This window comes from Centruroides sculpturatus, unplaced genomic scaffold (assembly GCF_000671375.1).
Source record: "Centruroides sculpturatus isolate CEXI.00-Female unplaced genomic scaffold, Cexi_2.0 scaffold759, whole genome shotgun sequence".
Taxonomy (NCBI): domain Eukaryota; kingdom Metazoa; phylum Arthropoda; class Arachnida; order Scorpiones; family Buthidae; genus Centruroides; species Centruroides sculpturatus.
The window spans coordinates 109250-129004 of NW_019385017.1; the positions used below are offsets into that span (position 1 = coordinate 109250).

The 19755-nt window shown below is 29.8% G+C and overlaps 1 protein-coding gene across 1 annotated transcript in view; it reads right to left on the reverse strand.

Annotated features, from left to right (window-relative positions):
• Positions 1–1430: 1430 nt before the first annotated feature.
• The window catches only part of LOC111633491, a 97468-nt gene continuing 79143 nt past the window's right edge, over positions 1431–19755 (reverse strand). Inside the window, exon 22 of the mRNA XM_023378073.1 lies at positions 1431–3720. Within this exon, the coding sequence (XP_023233841.1) occupies positions 3649–3720 (72 nt within the window). The 3' untranslated portion in view covers positions 1431–3648. The remainder of the gene's footprint in view (positions 3721–19755) is intronic.

Here is a 19755-nt window from a genome sequence, read left to right on the forward strand (position 1 = left end):
TGAGAAGTCCATGTTGAACTACAGAACGCTAAATTGTTACACAAAGTGTTAAATAAGGCACAACTTAAATACCTCAAATCTCTTGAGATCTATCAGGCAATTAAACAGGGAGTTGATATTAACTTCAAGGAAACAGACATGCTATCCACAGCACGGTGCACCATTTTTGAACTAGATTCCACCAACAGAAACTCGCATTAAGGATAATTTAAATTATGGAGGATATTTGTACCATAATAATTTATGTGAAATTGATCGATTATTNAATAAACCGATAAATTAAAAAACATATTACTAACGTTTTTAAGTATATCTATATCAGGGATGGCCAACACATAGACCGCGGTTGACCACAAGGTTTTGAAAGTAGCCCGCAAAGCTAAAGTTGAACAATTTGCTTTCACTTAAATTAATGCTTAAAAATCTTAATTCGATAATTTATTCTTACAATAATAGACTGTCTGTGCAACGTAACCATACTGTTTGTATTTATCCCGATGAACAATGCAAATGAATGTTAACGAATGCACATATAAAAATCCTAAAATTGTTTGCCCATATTCATAGTCACCCGCAGACTATATTTTACCAAAAAAGTAGCCCCTAAGGGATAAAAGTTTGGTCACACCTGATCTATATGAACTGCTAATGGAAATAAAACAAAAATACTACTATACACCGACATCTAAAACCAGCAAATAAAAATTCCAACACTTTAATCAAGCAAACATTTTCTTCCATTTTCAAACAGATGTCTTCAGGTTATAACTGCTGAATATGGAATAGAAGTAACAATTTAAAAAATAGAACAATGTAAGTTTAAAAACAAACAACAATCAAGTCTTTCCTGTAAGCCTGGAGAGTAATGCATGAACTGATACATATCATTGGGTTATATCTGGGTTATGCCATTAAACTGATACTAGGTATGTAAAAAATTGTATGAATGTATCAGTTATTTATGTTTATTCTTGTCTGGTAAACACTAACACGTATGTGCCAGTTTCTACTGGAAGGATTTGAATGTTATTCATTTTTAAACTTACATTGTTCTATTTTTTAAATTGTTAGTTCCATTTTATATTTGATGGTTGTAACCTGAAGATGTCTGTTTAAAACAAAAGAAAACATTTATTTGAGTAAAGTGTTGGAGCTTATTTGCTGGTTTTAGGTGTTGACTGTCATACAACAAAAGCATTTTAGCATTTGAGATGGTTACTTTATAAATTGCATTCTGATGAATATCAAACTTTCAATGGCTGCTCCGGAGGTGGGGAGTATATGGTGGTGCAGGTTATACAAAGATTTTATTTCCATTATACCAGTTTTCTGCAGGTTATTCACACAAAATTATGGCATAGGCCTACATGTTTCTAAAAATGTTTAAATATAAAACAATTTTACAACTTACACAAATAAATTACAACAAAACAGATCCAAAACATTTTATTTTCTACAATGCAGACATATACACAAAAGACATGGTTACACCATTACAGCAAGATTATCTTGAGATAAAAATTGGAGTACAGTTTTCAACAAAAATTATGTCAATTCTAACATTCAACACATCAGGCAGAAGGTATGTTAAGGAGGCAACATTTCAAAACTGCCTTAAACCAGACAGCTGTAAAGCTAGAACTACTGATGATAAATCTACACATCATTCATATCCTTATATGGCACGTTGCTTTCTGATAACTGCTTGTTGTTTTCCAACAGAAATGCTCTCTTATTCTGGGAAATAAGTATTAAAATAGACGACTACAGTAGAGCACAAAGATATTAAAATATTTAATGTCTTTATCTATTGAACATACAAGATATATTTTGTGCATAATGAGATTATCTTTGTATTTTACTGTGGTGTCTACATTAAACTCTCTCTGTGAGTGACGAATGCTTATTGAAAATTTAAGTCCAAATGCAAGTTCTCTATATCAACGGATTATGTAATTTAATGGGAATTCTTCATTTTTTCTAATAGAAGTGCATTATGAATATTAGTCGCTTAATCTTGCATTTATTTCCCTGATGACAGCAGATAAGCAGGCTGATACATGGAGAATAACAATTTGCTAGCAGCATCAAACATTAAGAATGTGGTTAGCCAAAAGTGTCGATACCAACACAGGCTACCTCACACCAAACCACAAATCTGTACAATAGAGATGCATTTTTTAACCACTATATAGACAACAATTTCTACTTAGCTGGCAAAGTTAATATATTTTTAAGAGAAGTATAGCCTTAGTTTACATTTTGCAAATCTGAATTAATGAAACAGTTTGAGAGAATGTTTTCGTGTTATATTTTTTTTTTTGACTCCTAACGAACTAGATGAAAATTCCAGGCAATTTAGCTATTTTTGTAATAGAAATTTTAAAACAGTATTTCCATTATACTAATTTATATCTGAAAACAACTGCATTTGCTATTAATGAAGCCAGCATTTTGTACATTTAACAAATGAGGAAATGGATATGTTGAACAATAATGCATAAATAGGTTAACAAAACAACTTTATATTACAAGACACTTTATAATACATATATCACTTTAAAACTTACATGAAACAGTAGCTTTTGCTACACTGAAATATAAATTTTTTTTGCATTTCATTTCATATATACTTTTACAACTCATTAAAAATTTGAAAACTAATAAATCAATTTACAAATATTATATTTTTCAAAATATTTTGCATCAACAAGCTAACAGTGATGTCTGTCTCTCGCTCTCTCTCTTTTTTTTAAATTTCACCAATATGATATAATTTACTGGAATAATTAGAGTGATACGTTAAGTACCATGTTAAGTAGATTTATTTTTTTATAATGATATATTCACAAAGTAGTATAAATTACACTAAATAAATCATTTTTATCTGGTAGATTTAATCCCTGCAGAAATGATTAAATGGTGAGGTATATCTTAAATGCTTGATGAGATGTCAAGCTATGTAATATGTTACCTTGTTTTATTTATATGCATAATTTTGGTTTCCTTTAATAGAAAATAAAATTATTATAATCAAACTATTTGGATTAATCATTCAAACTTTCCTACAGTGGCACATATCAAGCACTCTAAATCACACACATAAATAATGAGCTGCTTGATTTTAAAAATAATAATTATAATTAGATAAAAATGCTCTATTTTTATCATTAGTTTTAATATCAAAATCTGTATCTGGTCCACATTATTCATTTCAAGTAACATCTATTTTCTACAAGGGACAGGATATATAACAACATATCACTATTTTGCAAATATCCATCAATGTTGCACTCTGCTATAAGTCAGTCAATTGGATAATGCATTGCAATGTTGAAAATGATGATTGATGAAGGATGACAAACTAATCAACACAAAATATTCTTATCTTATTGACACCTATTATAACAATTGATATGGCATTAAGCCAAAAAGCTGTTTGTTGCCTTTTATTATTATTAATTATTATTATTTTTTTGTAAATAAAAGTCATTTGTGCCCTTATATTTCTAAAAGTAAATCTACATGATTCACAAGAAAATAAATCATTGTACTAGAAAAGGAATAATATGAAAGCAGTCCAAAAATAAATATATATATTCTAGAGCCAAAATATAATGGCTCTAGATATTTGTAAATAATGTGGCTTCATGATTCTGTACTTTTACTCAGACGTGTTGTTAAATTTCCAAGCACATTCCGTATTGTTGTTGCAATACCCTGGGGAATAAAATCTTCCATTAATCAAATGTAACTTATTTAAAAATTACTATAAAGACTAATATTTAAACCATATTTAAAATCTAGGTTAATTATAATTTTCTATATAGAAACTTGGGCTGTTTGAATGTACAGTATTTACAACTGCAATATTAGAAAGAAATATTAATTGATATTAAATATTTTTTTCATACAATAAAGAGCTTTATATACTTGATTACCATATTTTCATGCGTATAATCTACAGAAAATTTCTAAAACAAAAATAAAACTTCACATAACCCACTCCAACATATACCTTGTGCCTATATGAATAGCCATTGCTCCATAGTTACATTTTAAAATTGGTGCACAACCCAAAATCCATTCAAAGCTGTCTTTTAAAAACATATAAGCTATGGGTTATATGCATGAAAATATGGTGCACAGAGCAAATCCTCATTAACATATACTTGAACATGAATAGAAATCAATGCCTTGCTAAGATGCACATTTTAACATACTGTACATCTTATAGCTTATTATAGATACTTAGATTACTAATAATCTAAGCATTCTATAATAATTAAAATTTGACAATACATAATTCATTTAATACAAATTTCTATTCAAAAAGTATATTAAGAAATATAACTGCAAAATTTAAAAAAAAAAAAAAAACTATTGGCTAAACAGCTTGTAATTTAGATATTTTTACCAATGTCTATTATAGAAAGACTAAAAGTAATGTAAATAATTTTAAAATTCTTGTATAATATTTTAATTGGGCTACAATTTGAAAAAAATGCAGACCTATAAATTCTCATTGTCGTCCATCTGTCCTCCCTTAATTTTGAGAACAGAGTTAGATAGATAAAAGCCTAGACCAGATACGAAAAGCTTAAGGGCAGGAGACCCCAATTAACTATGCAAACCAGAAGTCACATTATTTCAATTCAAACATTTTCCCCGAAAGCAGTTAATAGATGACTGGCATGATTCTTGTTAAAGGAAAAGTATGATATACAGGAGCAAGCCACTAATTTGAGGTGGAGAAAATATGAAAAGCAGCCCAAGCAAAAAATTGCAGCCCAGCATTGTGATGATGTCACAATAAATATTTGCTTATTTTTTATATTATATTATATAAAAACAATCAAATATAATAAATATAAGGACGTCATTTGTTAAAATTCGTAAATACATTTATCACTTGAATTTATTCTTTACAATTTTCAGAAGCAAAAGTACAATTATAGTATAATAGCTTCAATTATTATTCTAATAAAAGATACCATTAGTAATATATTAATATTTCCATTCTTTACTCTGAAATACTGTCAAATATAAAACATGGTAAAAATGAAAATATGAAATAAAATTTAAATAAATATATCTTTATTTTCTGTTGCATAATTTTTATTTTAGTGTTTAAATGTTTATCTATGTTGGTTGCAAGCACTTGCTAATCTATATAATATATATTATGAAGAAAAATCTTAAAATACATAATGTATATACTACACTATGTTTTAGTGCATTTTAACATTAATATTAAAATCATCTCTTAGCATTAGCTGTTGTATTTCAAAACATTTGGAATAAATATTAGTGAAGGAAAATGAATTCTTATGATTGAATTCATTTTTAAAGGTTCAGATTTTCCAATAAAATTGAAATTAAACTTCAAAAAGCAAATTATATTAAAATATTACTCAATTTAAAAAATTTTAAATGGAAGAAATATGTTTTATAATAAGGAATAAAAAATATATGTATGAATTTTCATCTTTAAATTTCATGAAGAATCATTTTTTCCAATAATTTAATACATAGCAGTTTTAATGGAAATCTTATGAGAATATTTTTGGTAATTTTATAATTTTTTGACATGATTTCATATAAATGTATACATCAAGATATGTAGGTAATTCTGTTTCAAAATTTACTGAAATAATTTTATTTTGGAAACAATGAGATCAACCGTAATATTTTGCTTGCCATTTTTTAATATCATTATGACATGTCTCAATTAAGATTAAACTTTTTAATATAAATATCCTCTTATTATTGTTAAGTTCTTGTTATTAAGTATTTATTTCAATATTTTATATGACAATCTATAAAATTTATTTTACAATAGCTTCTTTAATACTGTGAAAAATTTTTCATATTTTAATTAATTTGTATGATATATATTTAAAACAATTCATAATTTTTATTTTTTTATTCTTTATAATTTTTAAAAGCAAAGTTATCATTCTATGATATCTTTAAATGTCATTCTAACAAAAAATATTGAAGATTATTCAATCATAAAAATAAATAAATTTAAACAATTAAAAATATATATTATATCTTTTATTAGCTAAATATTTAATATTNGTCCTTCCTACGCTTCCTCTGATCGAAATGTCTGATAAAGTTAATTCGACTTCCGGTTTAATAAAAGTAGTTAGTGGTCCAGTGCAGTTTGAATTTTAACTATAAAATTGCATTTTTTTAAATTTCTTTTTCTTTTATTTAAGTGAAAATTAACTCGTTCTATCATTTCTTTTATGGTATATCTCTAGGGAGCTTGTTATATTTTCGAAAATTTAATTTATAATTCTAATTAAAATCCAAGAATAACTTCAAGAAAACAGAAGAGAGAATTCACTAAAGTTTAAGAAATAAATTAAACATGCGAAAAGTTTAGATTTACATCAAATATGCACTACTCTTGAGAATTTCTGCTAAGAAAATTAAATGTCTAAAACACTCTTTCGTCGTACATTCGTTTTTCTCAAGAGTTAAGATGTATCAGTTCATGTATTAATGAATTTAAAGCAAAGGAGGTATGGATTATTTATAACTCTTATTATGAGAGTTAAAGGAGTTTCTAAGCATTTATAACTTTTTCCATTGGGTCGCTGACATCTGTACACTTGGGAGATGAAAGTAAAAAGTTTTGAAGATAACACAACCACGTTCTTTACTTCAGCCAGACCATGTGGAAGAGTAATGTAATTGTCGCAAGTCTAAGAACTTTAAAGTTGGACCAAGCTGTGTTAGTATATGTTTGTTTTCACTGACGCACAACACGATAAAGGAGAAGCTGGATAACGTTACCGTAATGAGACAGGTGAAATATTACTGAAGTCAAAGGTAATTGGTTACACTCAGCACTACCTCCCGGGAAGCACCGAAATGTCACGCTTGGAGTTTGTTAGGAGAAATAATTTCCACATTTCTTTACTGGTAATCTTTTCAAAATGACTTTTTAGAAAGAAAATTATTTTATTGCAGACTTAAAAAATATGAACAACTCCTTCCTCGATGAAACGAAAGAAGTAACGCATCAAACTGCAAGCTCTTAAAGTTAACGAATGACAAACAATTTTCTCTGTTCTAAACTTAGTAAAAGTATTTCTCAATATGACTTTACTACCTTATACAGTTTTTCCTTCATCAAATTTTGTATAATATTAATCACAAAATCTTTAGTACGGTGACATAAAGTTGAATTTATGAAATTATACGAGCATTTACTTTTATAAATGTCACAAATAATTAGATTCTTCCTGGAGATAATATTCTCTGAAGTCGTGCTTATCCGCGCTTTCTAATTTATGAAGTATTCTTTCTGTGTTAAAGTTAAAGGAAGGATAGAGTTTCATTGACTGTAAACATAGACGTAGTCGGCTCTACCGATGTTCGGCCACAATAATAAATCTTCCCAGTTAAGAGCAGCTTGGTAGTCGAGCCACACCCAAGCAGACTTATCAGCAGCGTTGTATTACATGTGTCACGACCATATCATAGTTGCAGGAATCCGAAACGAAGGAATCTTTTACCTTCGTGTTGGAACTTCTCAGCTGGTGAAAGATCTTCACTTTCGACAAGGTACATTATTTGAAAAGAAAATCGAAAATAAAATAAATTTGCTACTCTTAACGCGCCAGATACTTCAACACACATTCTTTTCTCAAGTTTAAAACTAAATTATTGAAATCTGTAAAAGAAAATACTAAGCTTATTAAGATGTCACGAAACTAGGCGAATTCCATTAGGAAAAGCGAAGCAGCTTGACTCTGAAGGTTGAATATATGACTTGTGATCGATCAGAGAGGAGAACTTACTCCACGTGTTTGGTTTAAGCTCCGATAGAATGGGAGAGTGTCTCCATTGATGTGAAGAGTTACAGATCTTCCACAACAACGATTCGGCCTCTCTAGAAAGCAGTTATTTCTCTCGTGAACCTAAAGTAAATATGGTAGGAATAAACGTTATTTCTACCGTATTTACTCTACTTCAATTCCCCTTTAAATATAATATTATATCTTAAAAAGTAGAAGAAAATAAAGACAAGATTTAGTTTTGAAATTAATTAATAAATTTTGCTCTTTTCTTGACGAATTAAACACGTGTATGATGTATGGAATTAATAGTAAATTAAAAGGATAAAATGAACTTTTTATATAAATAGTTCAAATGTATTCGTTAACAAGTAATTATTTATATAATCCGAATTTTATGCTTAATGAGAAATTTCTCGAATAATCTAAATTTCATCAAGTTAGTGCTTAATTAAAAAGTAATTGCTGACTCAGTGACAAACTTTATTAAGCTTATTTCTTATTTTATGTATCGAGTTCGGACCCCATTTTAGCTTGCGATATTTAATTAATTTTTTCTTTTTCTGTAAAGAGAGTTAATTGATTGGTTTTGGTAAGCCTATTAAGTGAACTTTAGTAAGAAAAAATTTCTCCACAAAAATAAAAATTCTATACTATCTACTGGAATTTCGTTTTGTTCGAATTTTATTCGCAGCAGTTTTTTTTAATTTTAATTCTTTCCGCCCTGAAAATTTTGCGTTAATTCGATCAGGCCCACAATGTGGATGAATGAAAGGTGACCAACAAACAGGCTTTAATATATCTTGTTCAACCTTCCTATGAAAATTTGGGTAGCCAATGCGAATTCGAACCTGGATCCCTAGAGTTACATGCGTTTATTGTTTTGCTAGTTCTGCCATCAAGTCTTAAACTGTAGAGAATAAGGTTACACAATAAAAATATATTCAACATCTGAGAAATTTATTCTTTCTTGATATATTCCAATTTTCATGGTTTAATTGTGGTAGAGATACATTAAAATAATCTACAGTGAGTCATTGCTCGTTTACTTCAGAGATATCAGTTTTTCTTTAAATATAGGATTCGTGTACATTAAGAAAGAGTATTCTTAAATACCTTAACAAGAAGAAAAGCAGCATTCTTAAATTCTCTGTTCTCTTTACTTTAATAGAGCAATGAAGTTTAATAACACTTCTTTCATTTAATTTAATAAGATGTGGGATTTAGGAAATGATCCCTATCGTGATTAAATCAGAAGCGTAGATAATGCATAATTAAAGGGCATACTAGATATAATAATTTCAGATTATTAAACTAACATATTGCCGTTTTGACCGCATCATTCAATACAGGGTCCATCTGACTAATTTCTCAATCATGACACATGCAGATGGTGCATCAATTATCACGCATGGCCACACTGTTTCAATATATTAGCACTATTCTGCTTATTAGTTATAAGCTTATATTAACTGCCTTGATAATATAATAATGAGAATTTAGAAAATAAAGATAAAAATTTTATTTTTTTCTCATTTTTTTCTAATTTTATATTATTTTTTATTCTTTCAGAATCTTTGAGTATCGGTTTTCCTCAAGATTGGTCTTCAGATTGGCCAATTAGTACTTCAAATGTAGAACACGTTGGAGAAGGTTTGCGGCATACAAGTAAGTAAAAGTATTGAAATAGTTTTACTTTTTTATTGGAGAATTACATGGATAAGACACAGTTAGATGAAAGAATTGAAGCGGAACGTATTTCTTTTCATTACAACACCAATATGATTCTTTTCTTCTCTAAATGCTATCTAAACCTTGATCTGTACTGTTCGTTAGATTAAGAGGAAAAATACAACCCGGGCTGCAGAATTAATCGATAATAAAGGAAGGAGAGATTGTGTTAGGCGAAAAGCAAGAGCAGATAGAAAGGAAAACTCATAGAAATGAACCATTTTCACCTTCCTCCCGTTCTCTTGAGGCACGAAGATGAAAATGGCTAATTTCTCGGACCTTCCGAAAATTACTGGCCTCAGAGGTCCTTTTACATCCACTATTACTAAACGAAGTCTGACAAGATGTAGGTAAACCTAAATAGAGATTGAATTTAAAGAGAGTAGGAATATCGAGAGAGCAATTCTAGATCAATAGTTATATTTATCATTCTAGTTCAAGCCCCGATTCGATTCTAATCTCACTCTTCTTTAGTACCGGGGATGCATGTTGTGAGTGAGCTCTTAAAACTTAAATGAGGGGAAAAAAACAATGAAAACAATTTCGAAGTAAAGAAAAGAGATTAAGAGAAATATTAAAAAATTTAAAATTTTTATGAATAATAAAAGTAGAAAATGATCTACTGAATGAAAAATTGTAATTTTTGAATTTAATCGATAAATGCACGATATCAGAATACGTAATGAAGTAAAGTCAATCTTATCAAGAAATTGGAAACTTCAATTACAAATTTAATCCCGAAGAAGCCAACTATTTTCATCAGGGTAATTTCAAGAGGTTTCTCTATAAAATATGTAAAGATTATTTTATTTTTGGAGAAGCAAATCAATTCTTTCCCAGTTTTCTTTGGTAATTTAATCTTGGTTTCGCATCAAAATCTTGTTTACTGCAAAATTTTCATTAATACCAGAATTCGTGTTAATAAATTATGGTTTTTTTTTATTTTATTTTTAAATGTTGCCAGAATGATATTATTTTAAAAAATTTAATTTTTATATTTTTAATTTTAATTTTTTAAAAGATAAAAATGAAAATCATCATAAATTAACTTAGAAAATATATTCTGAGCTTATATAAATATTATAAAATGATAGTATATTGCAGTTATAAATTATAGTTTATGTAAGATTATAAATGGTAATAAATATTACTATGTAAGAGAATGTAGTAAAGTATGAATATATTAATGCAATCCAGGTTTTATAACGGTTATGTAAAACGGAAAAATAAAATAAAATATAGGATGGATGAAGGAATATGCGGCGAGGATAAAGGAGAAGAGTGATAAAAATAACAGAGAGAATCTCTCTATCTTAGAGAAAGATGTTGAAAACGGATACTAAGCAAAGCACTAAGACAAAGAAAGCTATTTTATCCCGCTTCCGAAGATATATTTGCTAATTTAAATATTTAAATGACGAAGGGTAAATTTTATAGTATTTACATGGAACCTCTGCAAAGTTAAGTAAATTATCTGCATTGCTCATATTTTATTAAAAAGTTTACACGTGAATTTATTTATTTATTGAATTTATTATGGCTTTTAAAGTTCGTTCTACTCAATTTTTATTTTTATTTTTTTTTTGAAGAGTTCATTATTTATAAAATCAAATATTAGTTTTTATTTCGTCTCGTAGTTTTGAGAATTACGTTAAAGATTTTCTTTTATTAAAAGCGCGAGAAATTAAGAGGTTGAAGTAGAAGGAAAAAAAATTTGTTAAAGATTTAAAATAAAAAGAAAAAAAATTGTTAAAAATATAATTTTATCTAATATTCAACAAAATTTAAATAATACTTTTTTATATAATTTTTTTTTACTGGTAGAACAGTTTGTAAAAGTGGTTTACTGCGAAAAAATTTATGTATAAATATTAAAGATTGATGACACATCTTTTAAAATATCAAATAAAGTAAAGAGGAGATTATAAAGACATTATTTTTATGTTAAAAACCTGTGTTTTTTTTTTCTTTTTTACTAGAAGAGTAATGTAAAAAGTTACTTTTAGTAGCAGAAAAGTGTTGTTTTATCCAAGTTTAGCGAAAGTAGACCATAATCATACTTACTCTACTTCAATTTTACTGACTTTTATCTATCAAAGAGAAAGAGATATACTGTAATAAACATTACTGTCGAAGGTAAAATGATTTTCTTTAGAAACAAGTAAAATCCGAAAAAGGGAAAGTAGAAGGATAAATATTAAATCCTTTGATGGGCTATCGGCTGACGGCATTTTAACCACATTTTCTTTTGGTACTAGAAGAAGACCGGATTTGCTCACATGTATTATTCACTTCGGCAGTTTTTCCCTTCGGGTAGGTCAGAATATGTTGTCACGATTCTCCGTAGAAAGCAGGTGTTAGTCACTCTTGGGGTAGAGATGACAGCTGGATTGGGTGCAACTGTAGATCTACAATTGCATCGACAAACAAACTTAAATAAGATATCTGAATTGAAGTCTCTACGGCGATACTGTAATTATAGTATAATAAACGATTCATGTTTTTCTTCCTTGACGTAGCCTAGTATTGCCGATGCTGACAAATATTTGCAGTTTTCTCGACTGGTGATGACAATAGGATTAGCGACACGTGTAAAAGATAATTGTACGGATTAGCTAAGTAAGAATACCATTTTTCTGCCTTAGAATGTTAACGTTGTAGTGGAAGAGCAAAGGGCATAGTTTAACTTGTAATTTTTTTCTAAACATCAATATTTTTAATTATCAAATTCGAGAGAAATGAGAATTATAACTAATGTTTATCTTTAAAAAAAAAACTAAGTTTGACGCATAAAATATGTAAAAAATTTAAGCGCATAAATAAATTATAAATGATGAAAATTATTTATTAACGTATATTTACTAAAATACTGATAATAATGATATCTACAGGGAATTAAACCTTTACAAAAACGAATTTATAACTATGCTGTAATGATGTTAAATTCATGAACTTATAATATTTATAATTTATATATTTATCTATAAGTTATATTTTATTAAATTCTTATTTACAATTTTTCGAATATTAATGAATTCATTCATTAATTTTTTGACTATTTATTAAATAGGCTATATTTAATCTTCAGGGAATATTTTACATATCTGTAGTTTTCTTTTATCTAAAAAGATTTTTTTTCTCTTCACCTGTTTTCTTTACCAATCTCATTAGACAAATCTCTCTAATTTAATGCTTTTCAACCATTTGACATTCTACATCATACATCTTTCATTCACAGTTTTAACATTAGCATTAGCTTACTTTCCTCATCAGCACATCTTTTCCATTTAGTGGTTTTTTCCAACTCTGTAGAAACCTATCAAAATTAGAATCTGCAACGTATTTCCCAAACCACTTAAAATCCATTAACCTTTCCGAAAGCTTTTCTCTTCGAAGAAGTAGGAAGAAGAGGGGAAAAAAATGAAAACTGTAACAGTATTACAAAACAAAGAAAGAGAATATTTCAAATTTGAGTAACAAATATGAAACGGTTGGTTAAACTAGAAGAAACATTTGGACATGACGGCAGTGAAAAGCAAAGTTATCTATTGATCGTCCTCTTTCGACTCAAAGGAGGTGACGTTGTAATAGCGTAGTTAAGTGCTCCAGTGACAACAGTTATCATTATCTTTCCTACTTACCATTAAACTGAAGACATCTGAATAATATTATCTCACGGGATACGACCATGTTCATCGTTTGGGTCAGAGCCATCCACTTGTCGTAATATTACATTTAAGTACTATCCGATTTTGTAATTTGCTGTAGACTTTTTCAATCAAGAACATAATTTCACTTAAGTATTTTTTCCCCCTTTTTCTTCTTCTTTATTTCTCTTTTTCTTTGATTTATACACTTAGAAATGATTACTTTGTTTTATTGAAATTTTTCTTAAATTAATATAATTATTTAAATTATTGAGGTGCACTTCAAATCTTTTTGTTTTTGTAAAAAAAAAAATAAGTTTATAAAATTTTTAATTAAAAAAAACTGGAATTATATTTAAAAGAATTATTAATAATTATAAATGAAAATGAGATAGCTTTCATAGAATAAAAAATAAAAATAATAATAATTTAGGAGGAAGCAAAGTGAAGCATGATTTCTTCTCATTACAAAACTGTGTAGATAATTTTTATAATCTTTATCAAGATAATGAGATTAGTAGAAATGAAACAAATGGAAGAAATATTTTTTAAAAAAAGAAAACGAAGATGAAAGAAACAAATGAAGAGAAATTAGCATTGAAGGGATTACTTTACAAGAACACACAAACGCTTGTATTTAAGGGGAGAAAAAAAGTAAATCTTTCTGAAGAAAAATACTTATTATGCGTAAATNCTTTTGAAAAAGCATTCTAACATTCTATTTTACTAGCCATTTGTTCAATATTATTGAGACCTGAAGATGTCTATTTCACATAGACGAAAACATTCATTAGAATTTTTCTTTTTTCATGACATGAAATGGTGATGGTTTGGAGAGTGGTATTTTTATATGTTTTTCTTGTATATTACAAAATAAATTTTAATCTTATTTCAGATAAAGTTAATATTGCACCAGATCCCAATTATAAAGAAATAGCAGAGAACTTGTTAATTAAGTACCATAAACTGGGCTGCAATATGAGCCTCAACGTACACTTTCTGAACTTGCACTTAGATTACTTTCCTGAAAATCTAGGGGCTATAAGTGAAGAATAGGGCAAAAGATTCCATCAGGACATTAAGGAGATGGAAAGAAGACACCAGGGATGATGGGATGTCAATATGATGGCAGATTACTGTTGGATGATGCATAGGGACATTCCAGATGCAGATCATAAGAGAAGGTTTACAAAATACAGTTTTAGGGCAAAAAAAAGTCAGAACTGATAAGTATCAAAGCTAATTAGTGACTTATCTTTGAATTATTATCTTTGAATTAGTGAATTATTTTTGTACTCATATATGTTAATAATAAACTAAAATTGATAATTTTTTTCCATCTATCTATATAACCCATTGAACATGTGTCTGTCTGTCCGCATAATGGTATGCCAAAAATGGGCACTAGAGGTGTCCTAGCGATGATTTTAAATTAACAATAAATTATTTTTAACAATAAATTATTTTAAATTAACAATAAATTATTTTTATAACAATAAATTCATATCAATAATAAATTCCTATTACAAATAAATTGTAATAGGAATATGAATCTGGAGTTTTTCAAAATATCTTAGCTGATGTGGGTTCCTAGTGTAGTACAGAAAAAGCATATTCTCCAAGTCCACTTGTACATCACCATCCAAGGCATAGGCAGCAAGGGCAGTGCAGGGAAGTTGCTTTCTAATATTGTAATTGCACTCTTTAATCTTTGCTCTGAGACATTTAGTTGTAGCACCCACATATTCAAATGAGAGTATTACACTATACACTACAAACACCTGGCAAGAGACTTCTTTTGGTTCAATGCTCTTCATTTGTAAGCATTGAGATCATAGAAGTTCTTTCAAAAGAAATCCTTTTATTAGTACATTGGGTTATTTCTCTGTAGGTAGAGTGAAGGGCCTTATTGAATACAATCACTAGAAAAGGCCTGTTGTCAGAGCACAATTGCTCAGCCTCTATGTTCTGGTGTGAAAGTAGTCCTTTAAATAAACCCTTTGTTCTCTCATAAAAATTATCTGACATACTAATTAGTGATTGGACAATACAAAGGTCTCTCCCAATTTTTCTGAAAGCTTTCTAAAGTTTATTTAACTTTAGAAAAATTAATGATTTACTTTATGAGCATGATACATACATTAATTAATTAATAAACATAAAGCTTAAGAATGGAAAATTCAGAATCAATCTTTTGAAATAAACCTGAAAATCCTCCATTTATATGTTTTTTGACATCAGAACAATACCTGACATCAAAAAAATGATAGAAGGACTAGATCACACTACTAAGAAGTATTTCAGATGGAAGACATTGATAACAATATGCGATAGACAAGACAATATTTTGTCCAAGACCGTCTGGCCATCAATCAGGGCATCTAGAAGATGGTTGATTGACAATGATATTGTTGCTTTATAAGCAAATAAATCAAAACACATGGTGCTTATGAAAAAGGATTCATAGTGCTATACCATAACACAATATATCTCAGACACAGAATGCATATTAGCACCTTGTGGTTTCTTGAAAAAATATCTGCCAAGATGTTGAAGATCTCCAATACTCCCCTCACTAATACTTTGAATCTGTCAGCAACAAGAATTATGCTGCTGACACTGCCTCTCATATTTGCATTCTCAAAAACCCATAAGAATGGCCAACAGTTACGTGCGGTAATGGATAAAACTACTATTCCCACTATTAAAATGGAGAGACTAGTTAACAAATACATCACTAGCAATCTAGAGGAGCATACATACACAGTCACTAATCCAGAACAAGTACTTCAAAAATTATGGGATCTTAATGAGTCAACAGTGGTGTATTTCACAGTATGTGACTATCAAACATTGTTCCCATCTATAAAACTGGAACCCTGTTTCTGCAAGCTGAGAGATTTTCTTCTGGCAAAGGTGGAGGGTGCTTATAACTATCTACCTGATGTGTTAGATCTAATACACTTGATGGTGCACTCGTCCTTATTAGAATACAAAGGGGTCACCTACCTACAGACAAGGGGTGTACCTATGGGTAGCCCAACATCAGGAACGCTTTGTGAATTAGTGGTCGGAAAACATGAGAATGCCATATTACCTAAATTTCATGAGGACACATTGTACAGCATTGTATGCCAGGTACATTGATGACATTCTTATAGTATGGAACAAAGTACCTAACCTTGACTTGGTACTTAAGTATTTTAACAATAACCCCTATGGCCTGTTGTTGAAAGCTGAACAAGAGAGTTGTATGACTGTACATTTTTTGGCTATCAACATCACAATGGAGCACGGTCATCTGTCCACCTGTGTTTTCCGTAAGGAGTCATATACACCTTTATTTATATGTCACCATTCACATGACCCTCATTGTTACAAAGTTTCTGATTTTCAATCTTTGGTAAAAAGGACCTTATTGTTTGGAGCAAAGTGAAAAGGAAAATGAATTATCATGGATCAAGGCCGTAGCAATACAACATGGATACCCATTTCAGGGAACCAAAGATCATATGAGGAGGATAATAGGATCTTTGTTAATATTAGAAAACCAAGAATAGAATTGAACACTTAAAAATCAGACAAGTTTCTAAGAAAAGACTTTGAAAATAAACAATAAATGTAATTTGAAAACAATAAGAATAAAGTAGCAAGGTAAGCAGAGTTATGCAACACACCAAAAACCAGAAAAATAAAAATCCTTTACAAATGCTTTCATCATATACAATGACATCATGTTTGATTAAAAACATATGCACATGACTATTAGAGTGTTATATCTGCTGCCAGTTAGGAATCTCAAATAATGCTTTCCATGTGGATAAGATAGAGTTCTTTTTCCTTATAACTAACTACTGTTCCCTTTTGGATGGCTTTATGAATCTGGAGTTTTTCAAAATATCTTAGCTGATGTGGGTTCCTAGTGTAGTACAGAAAAAGCATATTCTCCAAGTCCACTTGTACATCACCATCCAAGGCATAGGCAGCAAGGGCAGTGCAGGGAAGTTGCTTTCTAATATTGTAATTGCACTCTTTAATCTTTGCTCTGAGACATTTAGTTGTAGCACCCACATATTCAAATGAGAGTATTACACTATACACTACAAACACCTGGCAAGAGACTTCTTTTGGTTCAATGCTCTTCATTTGTAAGCATTGAGATCATAGAAGTTCTTTCAAAAGAAATCCTTTTATTAGTACATTGGGTTATTTCTCTGTAGGTAGAGTGAAGGGCCTTATTGAATACAATCACTAGAAAAGGCCTGTTGTCAGAGCACAATTGCTCAGCCTCTATGTTCTGGTGTGAAAGTAGTCCTTTAAATAAACCCTTTGTTCTCTCATAAAAATTATCTGACATACTAATTAGTGATTGGACAATACAAAGGTCTCTCCCAATTTTTCTGAAAGCTTTCTAAAGTTTATTTAACTTTAGAAAAATTAATGATTTACTTTATGAGCATGATACATACATTAATTAATTAATAAACATAAAGCTTAAGAATGGAAAATTCAGAATCAATCTTTTGAAATAAACCTGAAAATCCTCCATTTATATGTTTTTTGACATCAGAACAATACCTGACATCAAAAAAATGATAGAAGGACTAGATCACACTACTAAGAAGTATTTCAGATGGAAGACATTGATAACAATATGCGATAGACAAGACAATATTTTGTCCAAGACCGTCTGGCCATCAATCAGGGCATCTAGAAGATGGTTGATTGACAATGATATTGTTGCTTTATAAGCAAATAAATCAAAACACATGGTGCTTATGAAAAAGGATTCATAGTGCTATACCATAACACAATATATCTCAGACACAGAATGCATATTAGCACCTTGTGGTTTCTTGAAAAAATATCTGCCAAGATGTTGAAGATCTCCAATACTCCCCTCACTAATACTTTGAATCTGTCAGCAACAAGAATTATGCTGCTGACACTGCCTCTCATATTTGCATTCTCAAAAACCCATAAGAATGGCCAACAGTTACGTGCGGTAATGGATAAAACTACTATTCCCACTATTAAAATGGAGAGACTAGTTAACAAATACATCACTAGCAATCTAGAGGAGCATACATACACAGTCACTAATCCAGAACAAGTACTTCAAAAATTATGGGATCTTAATGAGTCAACAGTGGTGTATTTCACAGTATGTGACTATCAAACATTGTTCCCATCTATAAAACTGGAACCCTGTTTCTGCAAGCTGAGAGATTTTCTTCTGGCAAAGGTGGAGGGTGCTTATAACTATCTACCTGATGTGTTAGATCTAATACACTTGATGGTGCACTCGTCCTTATTAGAATACAAAGGGGTCACCTACCTACAGACAAGGGGTGTACCTATGGGTAGCCCAACATCAGGAACGCTTTGTGAATTAGTGGTCGGAAAACATGAGAATGCCATATTACCTAAATTTCATGAGGACACATTGTACAGCATTGTATGCCAGGTACATTGATGACATTCTTATAGTATGGAACAAAGTACCTAACCTTGACTTGGTACTTAAGTATTTTAACAATAACCCCTATGGCCTGTTGTTGAAAGCTGAACAAGAGAGTTGTATGACTGTACATTTTTTGGCTATCAACATCACAATGGAGCACGGTCATCTGTCCACCTGTGTTTTCCGTAAGGAGTCATATACACCTTTATTTATATGTCACCATTCACATGACCCTCATTGTTACAAAGTTTCTGATTTTCAATCTTTGGTAAAAAGGACCTTATTGTTTGGAGCAAAGTGAAAAGGAAAATGAATTATCATGGATCAAGGCCGTAGCAATACAACATGGATACCCATTTCAGGGAACCAAAGATCATATGAGGAGGATAATAGGATCTTTGTTAATATTAGAAAACCAAGAATAGAATTGAACACTTAAAAATCAGACAAGTTTCTAAGAAAAGACTTTGAAAATAAACAATAAATGTAATTTGAAAACAATAAGAATAAAGTAGCAAGGTAAGCAGAGTTATGCAACACACCAAAAACCAGAAAAATAAAAATCCTTTACAAATGCTTTCATCATATACAATGACATCATGTTTGATTAAAAACATATGCACATGACTATTAGAGTGTTATATCTGCTGCCAGTTAGGAATCTCAAATAATGCTTTCCATGTGGATAAGATAGAGTTCTTTTTCCTTATAACTAACTACTGTTCCCTTTTGGATGGCTTTATGAATCTGGAGTTTTTCAAAATATCTTAGCTGATGTGGGTTCCTAGTGTAGTACAGAAAAAGCATATTCTCCAAGTCCACTTGTACATCACCATCCAAGGCATAGGCAGCAAGGGCAGTGCAGGGAAGTTGCTTTCTAATATTGTAATTGCACTCTTTAATCTTTGCTCTGAGACATTTAGTTGTAGCACCCACATATTCAAATGAGAGTATTACACTATACACTACAAACACCTGGCAAGAGACTTCTTTTGGTTCAATGCTCTTCATTTGTAAGCATTGAGATCATAGAAGTTCTTTCAAAAGAAATCCTTTTATTAGTACATTGGGTTATTTCTCTGTAGGTAGAGTGAAG